Source organism: Emydura macquarii, unplaced genomic scaffold (genome assembly GCF_026122565.2).
Source record: "Emydura macquarii macquarii isolate MOO-44397 ecotype Brisbane River unplaced genomic scaffold, CSIRO-AGI_Emac_v2 contig_374, whole genome shotgun sequence".
NCBI lineage: Eukaryota > Metazoa > Chordata > Testudines > Chelidae > Emydura > Emydura macquarii.
In genome coordinates, this window is record NW_027130511.1 from 10,903,338 (window position 1) to 10,922,924 (window position 19,587).

Sequence of the window (19,587 nt, forward strand, 5' to 3'; positions counted from 1 at the left end):
TAACATCCCTCATTATTCCCTGCCTACCAAGGTCTTCATGAAGAAACCTGACAACTTGTTACCTTTCCTCTAAAATGTGCATTCCTGACTAACCCCATCAGTGTTCCAAGATGCACTACTCTAGGAAGCAGGTTGGACTAAAACAATGGTTTTCAATTTTTTTTTATTCAAAACCCACCATATCCTGCCATCGTTATATGTTTAAAGAAATGGTTAGATTTGGGTCTCTGGACAATTTTTTTGGAGGAAAGCAAAATATGGGGCAGTCATTAGAGCACTGGACCTGGGACTTGAGACTTCCTGTCTGCCGTTGGTCTGCTGGGTGACCTTGCGCAGTTAAGTTCACCTCTCGTGCCTCAAATTTCCCACCTGTAACATTCTTTGTAAAATGCTTTGAGATTTGTGGGCGAAAATAAATTAAAAACCACGTAGTACCAGTGCACTCCATTTATAAGAATCACTGATATAAGAATCAATGGCATACAGTGATCAAAACCACTAAAACAAAATCATTCCTGTACTAACCTATAATCTGCTTGTAATACTTAACTGCTTATAAGAATCAAATCATATGGGCCAGATGTAATTCTTATAAAAGGCGTGCACAGTTGTTGTTGTTGTTGTTGTGTCCGTTGTGGATCTAAAAACAGTGAGATTAGAGAATTTAAGGTTGCTAGGACAGGAAGAAAGTTGGTGGCGGGGTCTTCTGCCCACCTGTGTCCTCCGTGGTGTTCCCTTGTAACCCAACTGTGTTATTTTACCCTAGTGTTTATGAATTTTGAATGACAATAGTGCATTGAGTTCTTTGTGCAGAATTAAAATGTAGTATTTTGCTTTATAGACTTGATGTCGCTTGCTAATGCCATACTATTCTAAAATTTGTTTCATGAAAGATTTGGCTACTCTAAAAGAAGTTCTAAATACACCAGTGGGTAGAATAGAGTTAGGAGGGTTAATTAGCACTATAAAATGTGTAGCCCGGTTCTGATGCATATTGATCTTTTAGTTTGTAAATATTGACTGAATATTCTCCTTGCTTAAAAAGAAATCCATTCAGTACAGCCTCAGTATACTGATAGATAGAGCATCAAACGCTGTATCCATACATATGCAATACAAAGAGAAGTGCAAGTGAGCATATATTATGATGTATTGACAAAGATCCTAAAGTGTCTACACATTTTAAATCAAACAAAAACCAATCTTTTGACTTCAAAACAATACTTTTTCCTATAGTATCCTCCTCTCCCACAAAAATAACTCAGGCTCTAGAGGGGCTAGCATGGGTCTGGAACACCTTGGGTTTTATTGTTTGTTTTTGATTTAATTAAATGAGTACAAATCACTGTAAATGAGTCTTAGTATTTAAAAAGGGAGAAAGAAGGCTTTTGCCTCCTTCTCTCTGGTAGTACAGCTTGAATTGCACTGGGAAAAAATTATATACCACAGACCAGAATCTGGAAAGTGTAGCTTTTGAGAGGTCATTTAAAAAGAAAAAGGAAAGAAAAAACATGCTGAATACTACTTCCCATAATGGGAAGGACCCACTCAAAAGTTATTAGCTGCTATCAGAAAATGAAGGCTGCTAATTTGCCTCCTACACATTCTTAGGAGTTATGAATTTGAAAACTGATTATTTGCTGAATTCCTTTAATGGTGCTCAGAATTGGAGACTGGATTTTCTAAAAATATTACTTTGAAAGATCTTTTTTCTGCAGTGGGCTTCTTGCTTTAAAGGGACATTTCCTTTGGTATGAAAGTAGTACGTTATAAGCTCAATTATAATTATCTTGAAATAGTCTAACGTTTAAGATAATCAAGGATTTTTCTAATTTTTTTCCAAATACACCCAGTGAGTAAGTATTCAGTCTGCGTTGTATTATATAAAATTAGTTCATTTGAAGTTACTGAGAGCTCAGTGGTGGATCTGCCAATAGGCCCTCTGTTAGCGCCAGCATTGCCTCTGTAGCAGCCTGAATGGGAAACTGTGACTCAGTGAGTCAAGGTTCCACCTTTCCATCCCCTTCTTTCCCACTTGTGATTAGAAGTGGTTGGAGCAGTTTTATGGAGGCTGCATCCCTTCCAGTGCTGCTACTTGTGATGCAGATAGCTGGTACAGGAACATAAAGGGGCACAATGTGCTCTCTCATATACATGTACCTTCATGTAATGGAGGTCATCATTTAGCTTGAGTTAGTTCACTGAAAGATAATCTCCCTGGCTTTAGGCCTCTTCTGTTGTGTGCTCCAGCTGCTATGAGGTTACCTGCTCCTATCTCACAGTATGAAGTAGTGAGCAAGAGAAATTAACTTCTATCAGAAAAATACAAAAAATGTAGTTCCTGGTGCGGCACTCTCATAACAAAAAGATAAACATCCCTTCATAGTGGCCATGAGCTGCAGCTTTATTAAGTCACATTTCTACTTTCTTGATATAATATGATGGGTGGTGGAGAATTCTTGATGCTCATTCTTTCAATTTTCCAAGCATCCATATTCTTAAGGGCTTGTAGAGCCATGCTGTGGGGCCCTAGGGTTCTGTGTTGTCAGGCTCTAGCCTTGCATTCAGAAACATCAGACAATGGGATGGTGGCATGTTTGGTGGATACCAAACAGTTATATCTAATCAGCTGGCAAGTCAGTTTTGCCCAAGAACCAAGTAAACCTCTAGGTTCTGATAGTATCTGAATATTTGTGGTAATTAATAAGTCTGACAGTGTTTCTAGTGGTCAAGAGCATAGAACAGGTTTGGTGACCTGAGTGGCTCCACATTTAATTTATGGCATGAAAGCTCTAAATCTCTTTATCTGATAAAACAAGGCAGCTGCAACAGAATTAATACCGGGAACATGGTCTGCTCTCAAGAGTATGTTAAACTTTAGATATTGCAGCACAAATGCCAAAACCAATACCATCAACCTGCATTCTGTCAGTTTAGGCTGTTGACTACAGCCAGTCCATGTAAAAGATCACGTTAGCATCCCTGAACTGTTCTCCCACTAGGGATGCTAATTCCTTAGTACTCTTGAAAACAGTCAAGAGGCTGTATTTGTAGTGACTCACAAAAAATTCAGGTTTTATGAAGAGTAAGGCATTACAGCAAACCATGCTATGGTAAGTAATAGCAATGAACAGAGGCCAAAATTTCAAAATAATCTGAGTGCACAGGGATTTCACATCACATTACACTTTCCTTTTAGTATTCTTTTCACATGTGCTTGTTCCAAATCCTTAGCGTGTTCATAAGGCTGAACATTTCAGAATACATTTCAGAATGCACAACTAGATAAGCTAGATAAATACTGCTTTCATGACTGCACCTTTGTTCAAGGTAGATGGTGAACAAATGTTCCTAAAAGTAAGATACTCTACTTTTGTATTGGATGGTACTGGCAGGACTCAAAACCTTTCCTAAGAATCTCACTTGTTTTAATTTCAACCATGTGACAGAGGTCCGATGCTGACTTCAGATTTACTGATATAAAATATCATGGGCCTTGGTGTAGGTTTCTAATGCTGTGGGACAGAACTGCCTAATGGTGTAACCAGAGCCAGCTGAACTGGATTGGAAGCTACAGCTGTACATAAACCTATGTTGGAAGCCCATTCTCTGCCTTCACTATCTGGCCACTGCTTCTCTCTGTCCCTGAGTTCCACACCATGTGCATTCTCCCATGCCGCTGAAGCTGCCAACCCAGGTACCTGTGGCAAATGCAATATACTGCTAGTATGGGTGGTATCTGACTAGATTAGGCAACTACAGTATCTACTGAGAGAATATTATAATGCTAAATTCTGTGGGAGGAGAGTTGCAGATGACTAAAGCCACAAGAGATACCACTTGTGCAGTTGAGTGGGCACTGCAGCCATTAGTCAGACCAAACATCTGATCTGTCCATCCACCCCCTTGCATTGGCTCTGATTCTGAGCCAAGGGCTGGGGGGGGCCTAGTTTAGACTATCAGCAGTGAGCTGAACCACTCAATTCTGCAAAGGAACAGTTTCTCCCTTTTTTATTACCTTCGGCTCCCAACCAAAGAAGGCCCCCTCTGTTGCAGTTTGTGTGCTCAAATGGCAGCTCTTTTACCTGTTTACAGGCTGCAGTCAGCTGGTCCAGTCCCTCACCACCTCATAGTGATGTTTTTTCTTCTTCCTTGTTCTTTCATCTCACCTTCAGTGTCTTTCAAATTGTTGTTCAGTGTTGCTAAATTGGGGGATATTTCCCCTCCACCCCCATCCATACTCCTTAAGGCAATTATTATGCCCAGGATCCCAGGCTTTAAGAATTATATCTTATGTCCCTGATCCTTTCTGCTTCAGTGACAAAAATATCCAGTACCTCTACTGCTTTGGAGAAACTCATGTTCCCTCCAAGTGGTCAATTTGCCAATCTTTTCCTCCAAGAATCTGCAAAGTATGAGTACCAAGTGATGAGGTCTTGGTCTAATCCAGGCCAAGGAGAACCCTCTGTACAGTAGGCTGAGGAGGTACAGAGTGCTCTGCAGGGCTCTGTAGCCTCCAGTACTGCTACCAAGAGAGGTGGGAATAAGTCTTCCACTTCCACTTCCACAGAAACATGAAGGATGATCCTCTCACAAAAGAGGGATAAATCTCCATCTGAGCTTTCCCCTAAGAAGGGAATCCTCTTTTATAAGTCTTTGGGGACTTCACATCACCATACCACAGCAGCTTTTTCAGAGCATAGCACCAAAACCCTGGTTCTGAAAACAAACACTGCTTTGAAACTGTCACCATCAGCTACCTTGCTACTGTCCAAGGCACCACTGAAAGAAAAGTATTGGCCACAACCGGCACAGATGGTGCCAAGACTTTTGACTAAAGAATTCTCATCATCAAGAGCTCTCACTAAGCTGATTCTGATGGTGCAGCTGGAAAGGAGACCTAATTAAGGGAAAAATACAACACTGAACAAGACATCCTACTCCTGTAGGATTCTGAGTTTTGTCCATTCTTTCAGTCCCTACCATCTGTAGAGACATTCTGACTTCCATTCTCAGGTGTGGCACAAAAGGGGAAGTCCTCCCCCAGACCTTCTACCAGTCAAGGTCTCACTAAACCAACAGTATCATCAGTGTACACAGAGATGCAGTCTCCAGTATGCTGTACTAGCAGAGATAATAGGAAGCATCCAGTACCATCAGCATCGCTCATGGAACATGATCCTACGTTTTTATCTGATAAATCAGACATTGGTGAAAGAATATCACCTCCCCTGCCAACATAATCCTGGTGTTCAGAGTCCAGAATCTAATGAACTTCCTTGAGATCTTGGAAAGCGGATGATGCTCCACAACAACATTGGTGCCAAGGCGGCAGAGTTTTTATTTGCTCACTGGACTCCTAACTTTGGTGGACCAGACAGCATCAGAAAGGAACAGAGACTAACCAGAATTTACCCCTTCTGATGAAGAGGCTAAGCACTTGGACTTGTTCAATAGAAGTCTTTTCCTTCACCAGCCTGCAGTTCAGAATAGCAAACTATCAGAATGGCCAAAATCAACTTTGTGAACTATAACAAAGTCACAGAATTTCAAATAAACTCCCAGAGGAACTTAGTGGGCAGTTTGAAGTGCTCATTGAGGAAGGAAATCTGATTGTGTGATCATCACTCTAGATTAAACTTCTTGTAACTGACCCGGCTGCCCATTCAAGGGCCACGGTAGTGGTCATGTGGAGAGCATTGTGGCTTCAGTCATCTGAGTTCCTAACGGAGGTCCAATTCACAGTAGACGGCTTGCCCTTTGAGAACAATCGCATTAGAAGACAGAGGACTCCCTACACTTACCAAAGGATTAAAGGGGAACTCTCAATTTGCTTGGGGTTTATACATTGGCACCCAAGAGAGAGTTGTGGAGGTTGCAACCATACAGGCAAAGACCTACTTCCCAACCATTTTTTCATAACAGAACTTATGAACCTTCAAGGCAGCATCAGAGGCTGCAAAGAACTAGACAGACTGATCCTCCTGCTTTCATCTTCCAAATCCAGCTATCTGCAAGGAAACAATTATGATAGGATTGTCTAGAACTGTGAACCAGCTCTGCTGTTAAGCTTGCCTTCCAATACCCAATTTGGAGGCCATCCAGTCTATTTCTTCAATGACTGGTGGGACAAAACATCCAACAGATGGTTCCTTGACATAATTCGTATGGAAAACACAGTACAGTTCCTCTCCCTTCTCCTCCACAATCCCCATCTTTGTTCCTCTTCAGGGATCACTATCATAAGGAGATGTTCATTCAGGAAAAAAACTGCCTTCTGCATCTGAGAGCCATAGAACTCGCTCTTCAATAACAAGGAAAAGGGTTCTATTCAAGATACTTCCTGTTTCCCAAGAAAAAGGGAGGATGGAAACCTATCCTAGATCTACGGCAACTCAGTATCTACATCCGAGCAGTGCGATTCAGAATGGGAATACTGTCGGCAACAATTCCCTCATTTAACAAAGGAGATTGGTTTGCAGCTCTCAACATGAGATGCCTATTTTATATCAGTATCCACTCAGTGTGCAGGAAATTTCTTAGTCACTGTAGGACCAAAACACTATCCATATAAGGTGCTTCTTTTGGACTTCCTACAACTCCAAGGGTGTTTACAAATGTGATGTCAGTCATGGCAGCTCACCTCTGCCACAATAAAATTTCTATCTACCTCGATGACTGGCTGTTGACAGGGAGATCTCATCAAGAGGTCCCTTCAACAACAACAGCTTTACTCAAGCTGCTACGATCACTTGGCATCTGTGTAGACAAAGATGAATCCATTTTGGTCCCCACACAGACGATAGAACTTATCAGAGGATCATTGAACTCTATCACAGCCAGGGCATATCTTCCAAAGGACAGATTCCTGACCGTGAAGGCACTAGTTGCACATACTCAAGCCAGTCCACAGACATTGGTTGGTCATGTTTTACTTTCTTAGGTCACTTGGCTGCCTGCGCCTATGTAACACTGTTTTTACAAGATTTCAACTTCGCAGCATATAAGCCTGGTCCAAGACAGTATACATCCCAAGCAGAAACAGCATGGAAAAGCAGGAATCTATTCCTTAGAGAGTCTGGGACTCACTAAGATGGTGGGAAAACAGCTACAAATTGTTTGTGTGACTCCCATTCATTCCCCCGCCACCTGAGAAAATACTGATCATAGATGCTTCCCTGCTGAGATGGGGCATTCATCTGGGCAAGCATACAGCATTAGATGGCAAAGCATTACATGGCAAAGTGAAGGAGGTTCTCTGGAGTCATCATCAACAAGAAATCCCAGAGAATTTGCACATTCCCACCTTTCTGGAATACTTTCCCTGAAGACTCGAGGTCTTAGTTGTATTTGATTTCATCTGGCTGCTATTGCTGCCCATCACTTCCTGACTGCCAACCATTCCATCTTCACACCTCCAGTAAAGCAATGTTTTCTAAAAGGACTGATCAGAATTTTCCCTCCTATAACAAAACCTACCCCAGTTTGGGACTTCAGTTTAGTCCTCACTGCATTAAAAAGAGCCCCACTTGCACCATTGGCGTCACTTTCTCTCTCACTTATACGATGGTTGCATTCCTCATCTCAGTAACTTCAGCTAGAAGAGTGCGGGACCTGGGAGCTTTTGTGGCTTACCCTCCTTGCACTGCATTTCATAAGGAGAAGGTTTTGCTGAGATTGTACCCCCCAGATTTACCACTAAGGTGATCTCAGAATTTTATTTCAACCAGAGAATCCATCTATCGGTCTTCTCAACAAAACCACGCGCCACCAGTAAAGACAAAAGACTTCCCACTTTAGATGTTCAAAGGGCATTAACGTTCTGCCTGGACAAAACAAAACCTTTTTGAAGATTTCCTGACTGTTTGCATCATTCACAGAATGCATGAAAGGAGAGGCGTTATCTTCCCAGAGACTCTGCAAATGGATTGCTGGCTGTTTCCTGCTATGCTGTGAATTGGCCAATATCCCTCCTCCACATGGAGTCAGAACCCACTCCGCTAGAGTTCAGACAGTGTCAGTGGCTTCCCTCAACAAGTTTTTTTTTCACTGAGATATGTAGAGCTGCAACTTGTTTTGTGAAGGTGTGAGAAAAACTCCATTATGCTTTTGTGCAGGCCTGAACAACTAATGCTGCAGTGGGCTCAGCAGTTCTCCAGTCACTGAGTTCTCAAAGGTCCTCGTACCCTCCTTGGTAATAAATACTGCTTGTCTGTCAGGAAGACAGTAGTGGCAGTGAAGGATAAACCCATTTCTAAATGAGCTGAAAAGTCCTGATGCAGTAGTAGGGAAAATGGGAGTTCATGTTTGTATAATGGGACTACAGACTAGGGCTTAAGAAGGTGGGTAAGAGAGGTGTTATTTACATTATACCTTGTTCACTGGAGCAGGTTGGCGAAGAGACTGCTTTACAGACTTTCTATATATTCCTCACTTTCACTCCAGCAGAAGCATCAGTTCTTGGTCCTACCAGATGAATCGATCCTTGTTGTCTTTACAGCAACCTCCATCTCTTTCTCCAGGTTTTCGTTGCCTGGATTAGTACAGTCTACTTTCTTTGGAGTCATATCTTCAGTCTTCTATCAAGGAACATTTTAAAATTAGAGTCTTTTTTAAAATTTATACATAGCGCCATAAATGTACATGGTGCTGTATAAACAGACTTAGACTCATTCCTGGTAAACTGTTTGGGACAGTCTGTGGTAAGCAAAACTCTCAGACACATACAGGATACTTCAGAAAGAAGGGAGAGTGAGACAATGTTGTTGGTGAGGCAAAGGAAGGAGAGATGCCTGGAAGAAATGGATTTGAAGGTGGTGAGGAGGGAGCAGGCTTAGTGAATGGAAAATAGGAAATTTTTCTAAGTATTGAAATGAAAAGAGGCAAAGGCAGCAGTAAATTGAGAGAATCTGGAGGAGCAGAGGGAGATACTTAATATTGTGCCTTTACAGCTTTACTCCAAGTTATGTGCAAAGCTCTGATAAAACCTCTCCCCATAAATTATATGAAGAATCTCCTGCTCCTTAGCCACCTGCTGTTCTTTGCCATCTGATCTCTGAGCATGGATCCATTTCTTGGCTATGTGCCTGTTCCATCATAGAATCGTAGGACTGGAAGGGAACTCAAGCGGTCTTCTAGTCCAGTCCTCTACACTCAAGGCAGGACCAAGCATTATCTAGACCATCCCTGACAGGTGTTTGACTAACCTGCTCTTAAAAATCTCCAATGACAGAGATTCCATAACCTCCCTACGCAATTTATTCCAGTGCTCAACTACCCTGACAGTTAGAAAGATTTTCCTAATGTCCAATTTAAATGGTCATTGCTATCATTTAAGACCATTTCCTCTTGGCCTATCCTCAGAGGTCAACGAGGGCAATATTTCTTCCTCGTCCTGTAAAACCTTTTATGTACTTGAAAACTTGTATCATGTCCCCTCTCAGTCTTTTCTCCAGACTAAACAAACACAATTTTTTCAATCTTTCTGGACCTTTAATCATTTTTGTTACACTTCTCTGGACTTTCTCCAATGTGTCCATCTTTTCTGAAATATGGCATCCAGAACTGGACACAATACTCCAGTTGAGGCCTAATTAGCATGGAGGAGAGCAGAAGAATTACTTTGTGTCTTGCTTAAAACACTCCTGCTAATACGTTCCAGAATGATGTTTGCTTTTTTTTTTTTTTTTTTTTTTTTTTTTTTTTTTTTGCAACAGTGTTACAGTGACTCATATTTAGCTTGTGATCCACTATGACTCCCAGATTGTTCCTTCCTGCTCCGCACCAGCTGCTATGAAGTTGTCTGCTCATTCTGTCTCTCAGCGTGAAGCAATGGGGTGGGCCCAGCAGATTGGGATAAGGAGAGGGTGACCAGATAGCAAGTGTGAAAAACAGGGACAGGGGATGGGGGTAATAGATGCCTATATAAGAAAGCCCTGAATATCAGGACTGTCCCTATAAAATCAGGACATCTTGTCACCTTAGATACAGAGATCAGGGAAAGGAGAGATGTGATTGGCTTGTCTAGGAGCTCTGTGTTGCAGCCTCTTTCCTTTGCCTTACTACAGACTCTCCCTGTCCTGCAACAACCCTGTTCCAAAATTTTAGGAATTGGATCAGTCCTGAAGGGTTAAACCTGTATTTTTTGTATGTGTTTATACACAGCTTAATTCAAAGCTCAACTGGGTGTTTCTGTGATGCATTTAATAAGAACCTCCCAAAAATAAATAATGTCCAAAATTGAATTTATGCCAGTATGCAACAAGGAGTTAGTTGCTGAGGAAACCATACTTTGTATTTCTGAACATGTCCGTAAGTTCTAAACAGTAACATTGCAAAAAGTTAATATATTTTAGTGTTTTTACTTCCTTAATTTTTCGCTCTTCCAAAAAAAAAAAAAAAAAAATCCTAGTGACACGAGCATAACAGATTTGTTTGGAATTATTATAAATTATTATAAATGCAATTATATTTATTTCAATATTTGGACTTCTGCATGCAGTAAATTGTTTTAAAATGGAGTAGAAAAACATACTACTGCATATATGCACAGTGTGCAATCTTCAGGCTTATGTTTTGGTTATTTATAAGCCAAAGTTAATCAGAAACATAAAAGGCATTTGTCTCCAGGGCTCAGATCTGTGGGAAGGGCATACAGTGGGTCACTTCTTTCAAGCTGCCATCTTGTGCTGTAGTTCTTCTAGCTGCAAAAAAATCTTCAAAGAATAAATTTGAACGTAACAGATGTAGTGATATCTGCCTGAGTCTACAAAGAGCCTGAAACAATAACTCTGAGTGCCGTGAAGCACTCCACGCTTTTCACTGAGGTGTTAACTCAGGTACATAAAAACTTTGACATTTTTATTATAATTAACTAATGCACTGCTGCTAAAAATGGTGATGAAAGGAGTAGGATGATCATATTATGAAGACTGTATTATCTGCCATGGGTGGCATTAATTTTAGTCACTCAAGTAGGTGCATCTTATTTTGTGAACAGAGCAGTGCTTAGATGAGTACAATACCTTCTTTTTCTAATTTTGACTGCTGTTTCTCCTCATTGATTGCCTAATCCAAAATTCTTTGAAGTCATTGAAGATGCCCACTGACTTCATTGGGCTGTAGATCAGGTCCAAAGAATTAAGCTAATTGTGAATTTGTTTTTTTTAACTTTTTAAATCAGTCTGTCTCACTCACTCTGAAAAATTACTTTTAGCATGAAAATACCTACTTTCTTTTTCTACCTCCACTCCACAAATGCTGCACGTTCATAAAACTCTCATGGAAGTGTATCTAACTTCTCCAAATATTCACCTTTGGTTTAAGAACAAACAAGAAATTTCAGCTCAAAAGTTAACTTTATCTGCATACAAGCCCCTTGAACTGCAAGTTTATAAGGTAACTTCAGCCTCAGCATTAACTAAATGTTGCTGTCATTGTTTTAGGAAACTATGAGCTAGTAATTCAGAAAATTTTAAATTGAAGCCAGTCCACTTTCTTTAATTTAACATAGAATGGTTAATCTGGCAATAACAGGGTAGATTCATCTTAAGTTTTGTTATGGAATATATCCTGGTTTCAAATACACCATTGCAGTCCTTAAGATAAGGGTGGCTTAATTGACTTGTTACTCCATTTTTATGATTAAATAACCTTGATGGTGTTCCTTTAACCTCGAAAGTAGTGTCTCTGGGTTTTAAAAAGACTATGCAGTTGAAAAGCATAATCAGGAAGTGAGTGATTCTAACAAAAATGAGGCAGATTTTTTTTTTTTTTTAACAATAAAACTCTATTACACCTCCCATTAAAAACACTGCCTCGAAGAGCTATAATTCCTATCAGGAAACTGATACTAGTTAGTATCTGTAACAGATATTTGTTGTTATCCATTTTTCTGTATACCACATTGCTGATTTGGTAGTATAAGTTGTATTGTTAGTGTTGCCTTTAGTATTTTAGGAAATTTGAGATAAAAAATTATAGTTTCTCAATTCAGTGGATTATGTGAAATGGGGTTGGTGTGATCTCTGCCCATTTACATGAGGATATATGTTGGGCCTGCAGCAGCTCTACACTGCAATTAATACTAACTTGCACTTACATTAGCGCTCTCAGCAGAGGGGCTGAGAACTAATTGAATGGGCATAGAGTGCTCTCTCCTTTCACCCATAAAGATGGTGTTTCTCTTACTCTGTTTTATATTAACTGATCAGTAGATATGCAATTTCAGTTTCTAGGTCATTAGGTTTAGTAACTCTCATGAACATTAAATTTACTTGAATAAAACTGTGTTTTGTGTTTGTTTTTATTGTGGTGTTTTGGGTTTTTTTGGCGGGTTTTGTGAGGTTTTGTTTAAGGTTTGTTTGGGGTTTTTATGGCGGGGTGGGGGGGTGTTGTTTTGCCTTTTGGTCTGGTCCTGGTTCTGGTTTTGTTTTGTTTTTTGTCTTCCCAAAATGGGATCTTTTAACAGTTAGTTCTTAGTGTTGTAATATTAGTTATCTGTTGTGTCAGTTGTCCCTTTAGCTTTGCATTCCTAAAGACTAGAAATATATAGGAAAATATTCTTTTAGCAATAAAGAATTGTTAACTTGTGCTTCATCTGTACATGTGCATCCCAGAGGCCAAAACTCCTCCCCATCTTCTCTTTTTAAAACTTAAACCTTCCTGTATACATTATATTTTAGATTAAAAATAAATTATTAGAGACTCAAATATTAGGTGTCACCCATGTGTACTGAACATTCTTATTTTTCCATTTAACTGTCACGTTCTCTTCTTGAATTATATATTTCTCAAGCATTTAAATCTATGGAGAGGTCTGCAATTGTGATAATTAATATTGATAAGTAACTTTTTTCTTTTTTGAACATTAAATTTTTTTGCTTGAATTATTTATCTTATTGGCACAGCTCTAGCTTTAACTGTACTTCCAAATGTTCCATGATCTCACTGTCCATTTCCATGCATGCTAACATTTAAACTGTATTCTGATGCTCTAATTCATTTATATCATATTCTATGGTGGTTATTATATGTATGTGTTTTTAACAACATTTAATATTGGATAAAATATCTTTGTGCTTAAGAAAACAAGGCTCTGCACTTTTCTGGGTTTTTAAAAAAGCATATAATTAGGATATATTAGTGAATTAAAATAATAATCTTTTTGTACATTACCTATAATTTTTTTCTGCAGACATTGATGATACTCAAATTCTTCCACGCCCATCTCGAGTCAGACATTTTTCACAGAGCGAGGACATTCCAAGTGAAGTTTTTGGTGCACTGCATGAGGAACAGCCGCTGCCAAGAAGTAGCAGTACGTCTGACATCCTGGAACCATTCACTGTTGAACGAGCCAAAGGTGCAGTTCCTGTCATTGACAGTTCATCCCATCATGCTCCAAGCTTACAGAGTTCCACTGAGACCACTTCAATATATAGATCCTCTGAAAGTCATATTACTGATACAAATAGCAGAGAGTCCTCCCTGGAAGTTGGGGATAGCATTTATGACCATCTCTGTCATTTGATAGGGCCAATAGAGCTCGCAAATACAGCCTTTGAACAAAGCCAATATGTTGACCTTGAAGGTGAAGATGATCTTTTTTCCTCTCTGAGAGAATATCTTAAGGAAAAAGAAGAACTTTGCAGTCACTTTGAGTTAGATAAATTTGAGGCTTCTCTTCATGAAGTCGATGCAACAGTAAATAGGAATGATAGCTTACCACTGGATGGATTAGAGTATATAGATCAGACTGTTAAATGTGCAAGAAGCAACACTGTTGCCGAAAGAGCTGAAAATATAGAACTACAACTAGAACAAAATCCAAGTGGCTTTATAAGTAATATTGCACCTACTCAGGTAGACAATTTTACAAGAAATCAAGTGATCGATAAAGCCAAACAATTAAACATTGATAAACAAAATGAAAACTTATTTGAACATGGGTCAAGTAGCCCTAATAACAAAGAAGGGAAGAGATACCTGTACAGACAAACAGCCACTGAAGTTGATGTAGATGTAGCTGTAGAAATAGCGTTAGCTGAAAAGCATAGAAGTGCCCAGTTTAATGAAAAAATAACTGACACACGTGTTATGCATGCAAAGAAAGTTCTATCTAAAGCACAAGATAACCTTGAAATGCCTCACGTTACAGGCACAATCAAACTTTTACCAACTAAAAGGAGTATATCTGAAACAGTAACCCATAGGGCCAAAATCATGAAAATAACTGCTAAGAAACGAAATAGTGTTCATGTTACTTTTAGACCATCTACTGAATCAGTTCAATTTTATAACCCTTTAGAAAGCAAAGAGGCTCCCTGGAGAGCAAGACTTCGTAAACTTGGTGGCTTCAGTAGTGGTAGCGGTAGCAGCAGTAGCAGCACAAGCACCAGCTCATCTGCTGCCATGGAGCTGGTCAGACCAGGAGTATATAGGTCTCTAGATGCAGCCAGTGCAGCTTCAGTTAGTAGTAAACAAATTAAGGAATCCACAGAAGCTCAAGCAGCCATGTTGCAGAAAGAAGATATTGCAGCTAATCAGTTGCATAATCGTAGTACATCTAGGTCATCAGGTCAAGAGTCAGGACAACAGCAGGGCTCCCTGGGTGGTGTTTATAAAACTGTTGTACATGCTCTTTCGAAGCCGAAGGCAAATGTTTCCCCACAGAGGCAGAACAGAATACCAGCAGAGGCTCCACTGAGGGATCTGTACAGTCATGTAATGGGCTATTTTGGAAGGAAAGCTTCAGGTGAGCACTAACAGTGTGCACAGCGCAAAAGGAGAAAGGCAGCACCAGTTTGGCTTAATGCAACTGAAGCAAGCTCTTATAAGCAATCAAAAGGCTTTGGGATGATCACTGCTTTCCCTGTTTGGTTATGCATGCGCCTTTAGCCAGCTGAATTTTTCCCCAGCATAAGTTATGTTTACATACTTTAAATTACTAATTTCCCTTTTAAAGATACTTAGTTGAACCTCTTTGCTGCTGAAGATCATTGTTAGGGAAGAGGAAGAGACAGTAAATGACCTACCAAGGGATCAAATGCAAATCTCCCTCTGTCGTAGCCTACACTACCCGGCTTTGAAATTCAGCCTACTGTGTGGCTGTCAGATATTTTTTTATTTCCAGTGGAATAGTAAGTTTTTGTACCTATGGTTTGTCTGTCTGGTAAAAAGACTTGGCTATCAGCCAGTTAGACTGAGTTATTAAAATTGCTAGTTCATTTAGTTTGTTTTCTTCCTCCTCCTCCATGTCCTCCAAAACAAAAAAATTCTCCCAAAATTAGTCTTTGAAGTTGAGACTTGGCTTTTAATCAGTTATGTAACAAATACAGAATATTTTTTAACATTTAGTGAAACACAGAAATTTCCTCTTATTTGGATGGCTTCATTATAAAAATCCAATGCGGTGTTAGTTCAAACAAAAATTATTACTATTTCAAAATATGTTAGGTCTTTATGTATGCATTCACTGAAGTGGATGCAGTTACATCTTGGCAACCTTTGTCATTGCTTTCTTTTTCTTGGGATTATGGATGTGCATAAAGGTCTCATGGTAGTCCTTCAGCTAAATATGGGACCTCTATGGACTGATCAAACAGAGCAAGGCTATCATTCTAGTATTCATCATCTTAATTCACATCTTAAATGAACAATAAATTAACTTTCAGCAGTAAGGTAGGTTTTCCTTTTTACACTGTTATGCTAGCATGATTAACAGAATGTTCTGTCATGCATCCTGCATTGAGATGTTAATGCCACTTGAGGGCAGTCTTTGTAAACATAGCACAGTAACAATCTGGGCAGTAATACTACTAGCATAATGTCTCAGAAAAACGATTCTTTCTGAGCAGTTTGTTTTAATGTAATATTTTATGTAGTTTCTCCAAGAGAAAGTTTACATTTGCAAAAATATTGACACACAATTTCAAAACATGATTTTATTTGAAATTTTGATATTCAGGTCTTATATGTTAAATTCATATAATCAGTTGCACTGTAGTCTCCTGAGGGATAATTTTTATTAGGTATATGAACTTGAAGAAATTGCAACCTTAAAGGCTAAAATGCTATATTTAGGTATAACATTCATAGTATAATGAAGGCAATTCATATAATGTGGACAACTAAAAAAGATAGAAATTAATTAATTGTTCATAAATCACTGACTATTTAAAGAGCTTTTTAAGTTTGGATTCCGTACCATACATTATTTTTACTACATAAGATTTATTTGCAAGTATACTAACTGTATACAATACTACATTGACATTATCATATTATTTTTTTATCCAGTGTGCTTTCTTCACCTACATTATTCCTCATTAGGAATGCAGAGGGGAAAGAGTGTTTATAGGAATAATAACAATTCTTAGGATTTATAATTTTTTTTTGGTGTGATGTGGAGAAAGGGAGGAGGGGATGTATGCTGTATCCTTAAAGCAAGCTTTAACAACTTTGAGTAGTGCTTATCTGTAAGCTTTCTTGCTCTTTAAGGTTATATTGGAAATTGACTAACACTTGCTTAGTGGGGGAAAAGGGATTTACTAATTCTTAAAATTGAATCTATTCAAGAGGAGAAAATTCTTAAATGCATGTTTGCGAAGTAATTTTTTGTTTTTACTGACTAGGTTTTTTTATCTGATATGTTTTTAAAATGTATTTTTAAAAGTATCCATTATTATATGTAGTCATTTATTTGCTTTTAGCCAATAGAGAGGACGTGAGTCAAAAGCTGCACCCTCTTGGTAGCGATATTGGCAGTAGCAATACAAATGTTCCTGACCTCATGGATGAGTTTATAGCTGAGAGACTCCGCAGTGGTAGTGCATTGGTAAGCTTTTACAATTTTTTTTTTTACATGTACAAACAGTATAAAAATAAATTTATGAAATTATTGCTCAAATTACAGAAACATTTTATTCTGGATTTTCAGAACCAGAAATAAATTATTGGAAAATCACCGCCTATTTGTTCGCAGATCCTGTTTTTAAATTTGTGACATAATATGCATACACCATTTTATGCTAAAATTCTTCGTTCTTCAAGTGCTTGGTCATGTCCATTCCAAATTTAGATGTGTGTGCTCACCACATGTACTAGTACCGGAAAACTTTTTCTCTTAGTGGTACCCATATAGGCGCTGCTGGCTCCCCCTCCTTTTCAGTTCCTTCTTGCTGCCAGTAAGGGAGCTGGAATGCTCTTGCCTTCACAGGTTTTTTCTCAACTCCCTAGTGGTCTGTTCATCGTTTTAGTGTATATAGTTGTTTCGGTTACAGTTAGACCTAGATTGTTAGTAGTTAGAATCCCAGGGTCAGGGCATGCCCTGTTCCCTGCGGTTTAAACCTTGTGCCTTGTTTAGGAAGCCTTTGCCGAGGAGTGACTCTCATAAAGTTGTTAAAGTGTCTGGGGGAAGCCTACGTCACTGACAGATGTAAAATCTGTAGAAGTTTTCACCCGTGGACCAAGAAAGACTGGGATATCCTTCTCTAGGCCATCCTGAAGGAGTTGGCCCTTAGACTGGCCTAGAGCCTGGCAGATCAGACTCAGCACCGAGCACGATGGCTTCAGCGTGCAGTGCCTCTCCGCCGCCCGAATCAGCTCCCCGGCACCGATCTTCCCTCCCCGGTTCTGAAGAAGAGGTCCAAGAAGATCCGCTCGGAACAGGGACACTTTCCTGTGGAGAAGGCTAAGGGAGACCTGGCAAGACCCACGCTGGGCTGCCAACCCTCTCCGCCACAGAAGGGTCCCTCGCCTAAGCGAGTGTTGACCCGGCACCAGGCCCTCCACCGACTCCAGGTAGCAGTAGAGGCCCTTATCATTTAGTGGTACCTTCGACTCCAGAGGCCTTCCAAGGTATGAAGAACCTCCTGGCGTTGCCAGTACCACAGATGCCGAGGGACGACAGAGTGCTGCACCTAGATCCAGCATTGACGTCTCAGGGCAGCTTATCGAGGGACAGATGTGCTCAACAGCCCCCATTAGAGGCACTGTTCATTGGCGCACAGGCGGTCCCCGGAGTCAAGGCCACACTCTCCAGGTCAGGACATCATAAAATTGGGTTCCCACCACCATTCCCCAGAGAACCAGCACCGAGCGGAGCATTGCCATGGAGCAGAATGACGAAGCTCGCCAGACTCATGGCATGTTTCCCCGGCACCACGAGCCCCTTTGCCTAGCCCATACAGGAAGTCCAACGACAAGTCCTGGTCCCCAGCATATCCAGCATTTGGGCGTCTCATGTCGCTCACCCAGTGCAGGCACCTCAACAACATGTCTCGCATGGCACCATGAGGTATTTGGGGACAGCACCGCCAGACTAGGCAACCCCCGGCTCCGATGCCCGGTTTCCCCCCAGTACCACCAATAGCAGCATGGTTGCAGGGCCCGTGGCCTGGACCATGGCCATACTGGTGGGTGTTTCCCTCTGAGATCCTGCAAACCGTTCTACGAGAGGAACTTTGGTGCCGTGGTCTTCCATCCCTCAGAGCGTGGCACCACATTTGAATTGGATTCGGACCATGAAGGTTCGCGTGCCTCGGGCCCCACATGTTCCACCCCACCCAGAAGAGAGGCCCTTCCCCTCCCCTCCCCACCTCCCTAGTGCAGGTGCCAGCCTCTTCTCATCATCGCTGGATGAGGCGGTCATGGGACCCTCTTCTGTGGTGCCGTTGGATGATTTTAAGGTGCACCAGGACTTACTGAAAAGGATCACCTCCAACTTGGGCCTCAAGAATGAGGAACTAGATGAGCTGGCTGACAAACTGGAATTTTGGCCTCAGCAGCTCCTTGTAGAGTGGCCCTACCAGTCCATGAAGGGGTTGTTAAGCTAGCCAAGGTCCTGTGGTAAACCCCGGCCACCCTGCCCCCCACATCTAAGAGGGCAGAAAGAAAATACTATGTACTGGTGAAGGGATTTGAATACCTTTATACCCACCCAACACCGGGATCCCTCATTGTCACAGCTGCCAATGAAAGGGACAGGCAGAGGAAGATCAGCTTGACCCCTAAACATAAGGAAGCAAAAAGATTCAACTTGTTTGGTCAAAAAATGTATTCTGTGGCCAGCCTGCGGCTACGAGGGGCAAACCAACAGGTGCAGCTAGGTAGATACCATTTTAATATTTGGCAGTCACTGGACAAGTTCGCAGACTCATTGTCTCCCTCCTCCAAACAGAAGTTCGAGGCCATCTTAGAAGAGGGGATATCAGTGGCCAGGGCATCCCTGCAAGCAGCTTCCGATTCGGCGGACTCTGCAGCTAGGACCATGGCCTTGGCTATATTGATGAGATGGGCATCACGGCTCCAGTCCTCGGGTCTCCCGTTAGAGGTCCAGCAATCTTTCCAGGACCTTCCCTTTGATGACACAGCCCTCTTTGCTGAGCAGACAGTTGCCCGACTGCATGGCATGAAGGACTCTAGGGCTACTTTACAGTCACTTGGTCTCTATACGCCTTCCTCCTCTAGGAGGCATTTTAAGCCCCAGCATGACCAACACTCTGGGGACTACCCCTGCAGAGACTCCTATAAAAGGAAAAACAAGACTTACAAGAGGCACCAGGACCATTTGTCATCTGCTGGCCC

At 40.9% G+C, this 19,587-nt stretch overlaps 1 protein-coding gene across 7 annotated transcripts in view; it reads left to right on the forward strand.

Annotated features, from left to right (window-relative positions):
* Nucleotides 1-19,587, forward strand: part of RALGAPA1 (Ral GTPase activating protein catalytic subunit alpha 1) — a 228,097-nt gene that overhangs the window by 65,503 nt on the left and 143,007 nt on the right. For 4 of the 7 annotated variants that reach the window (XM_067533936.1, XM_067533981.1, XM_067533944.1 and 1 more), the window contains 2 exons: nt 13,196-14,755; nt 16,713-16,837. In XM_067533936.1, coding sequence (XP_067390037.1) covers nt 13,196-14,755; nt 16,713-16,837 — 1,685 coding nt within the window. The remainder of the gene's footprint in view (nt 1-13,195; nt 14,756-16,712; nt 16,838-19,587) is intronic. The other 3 variants (XM_067533961.1, XM_067533991.1, XM_067533970.1) reach the window with 1 other exon arrangement.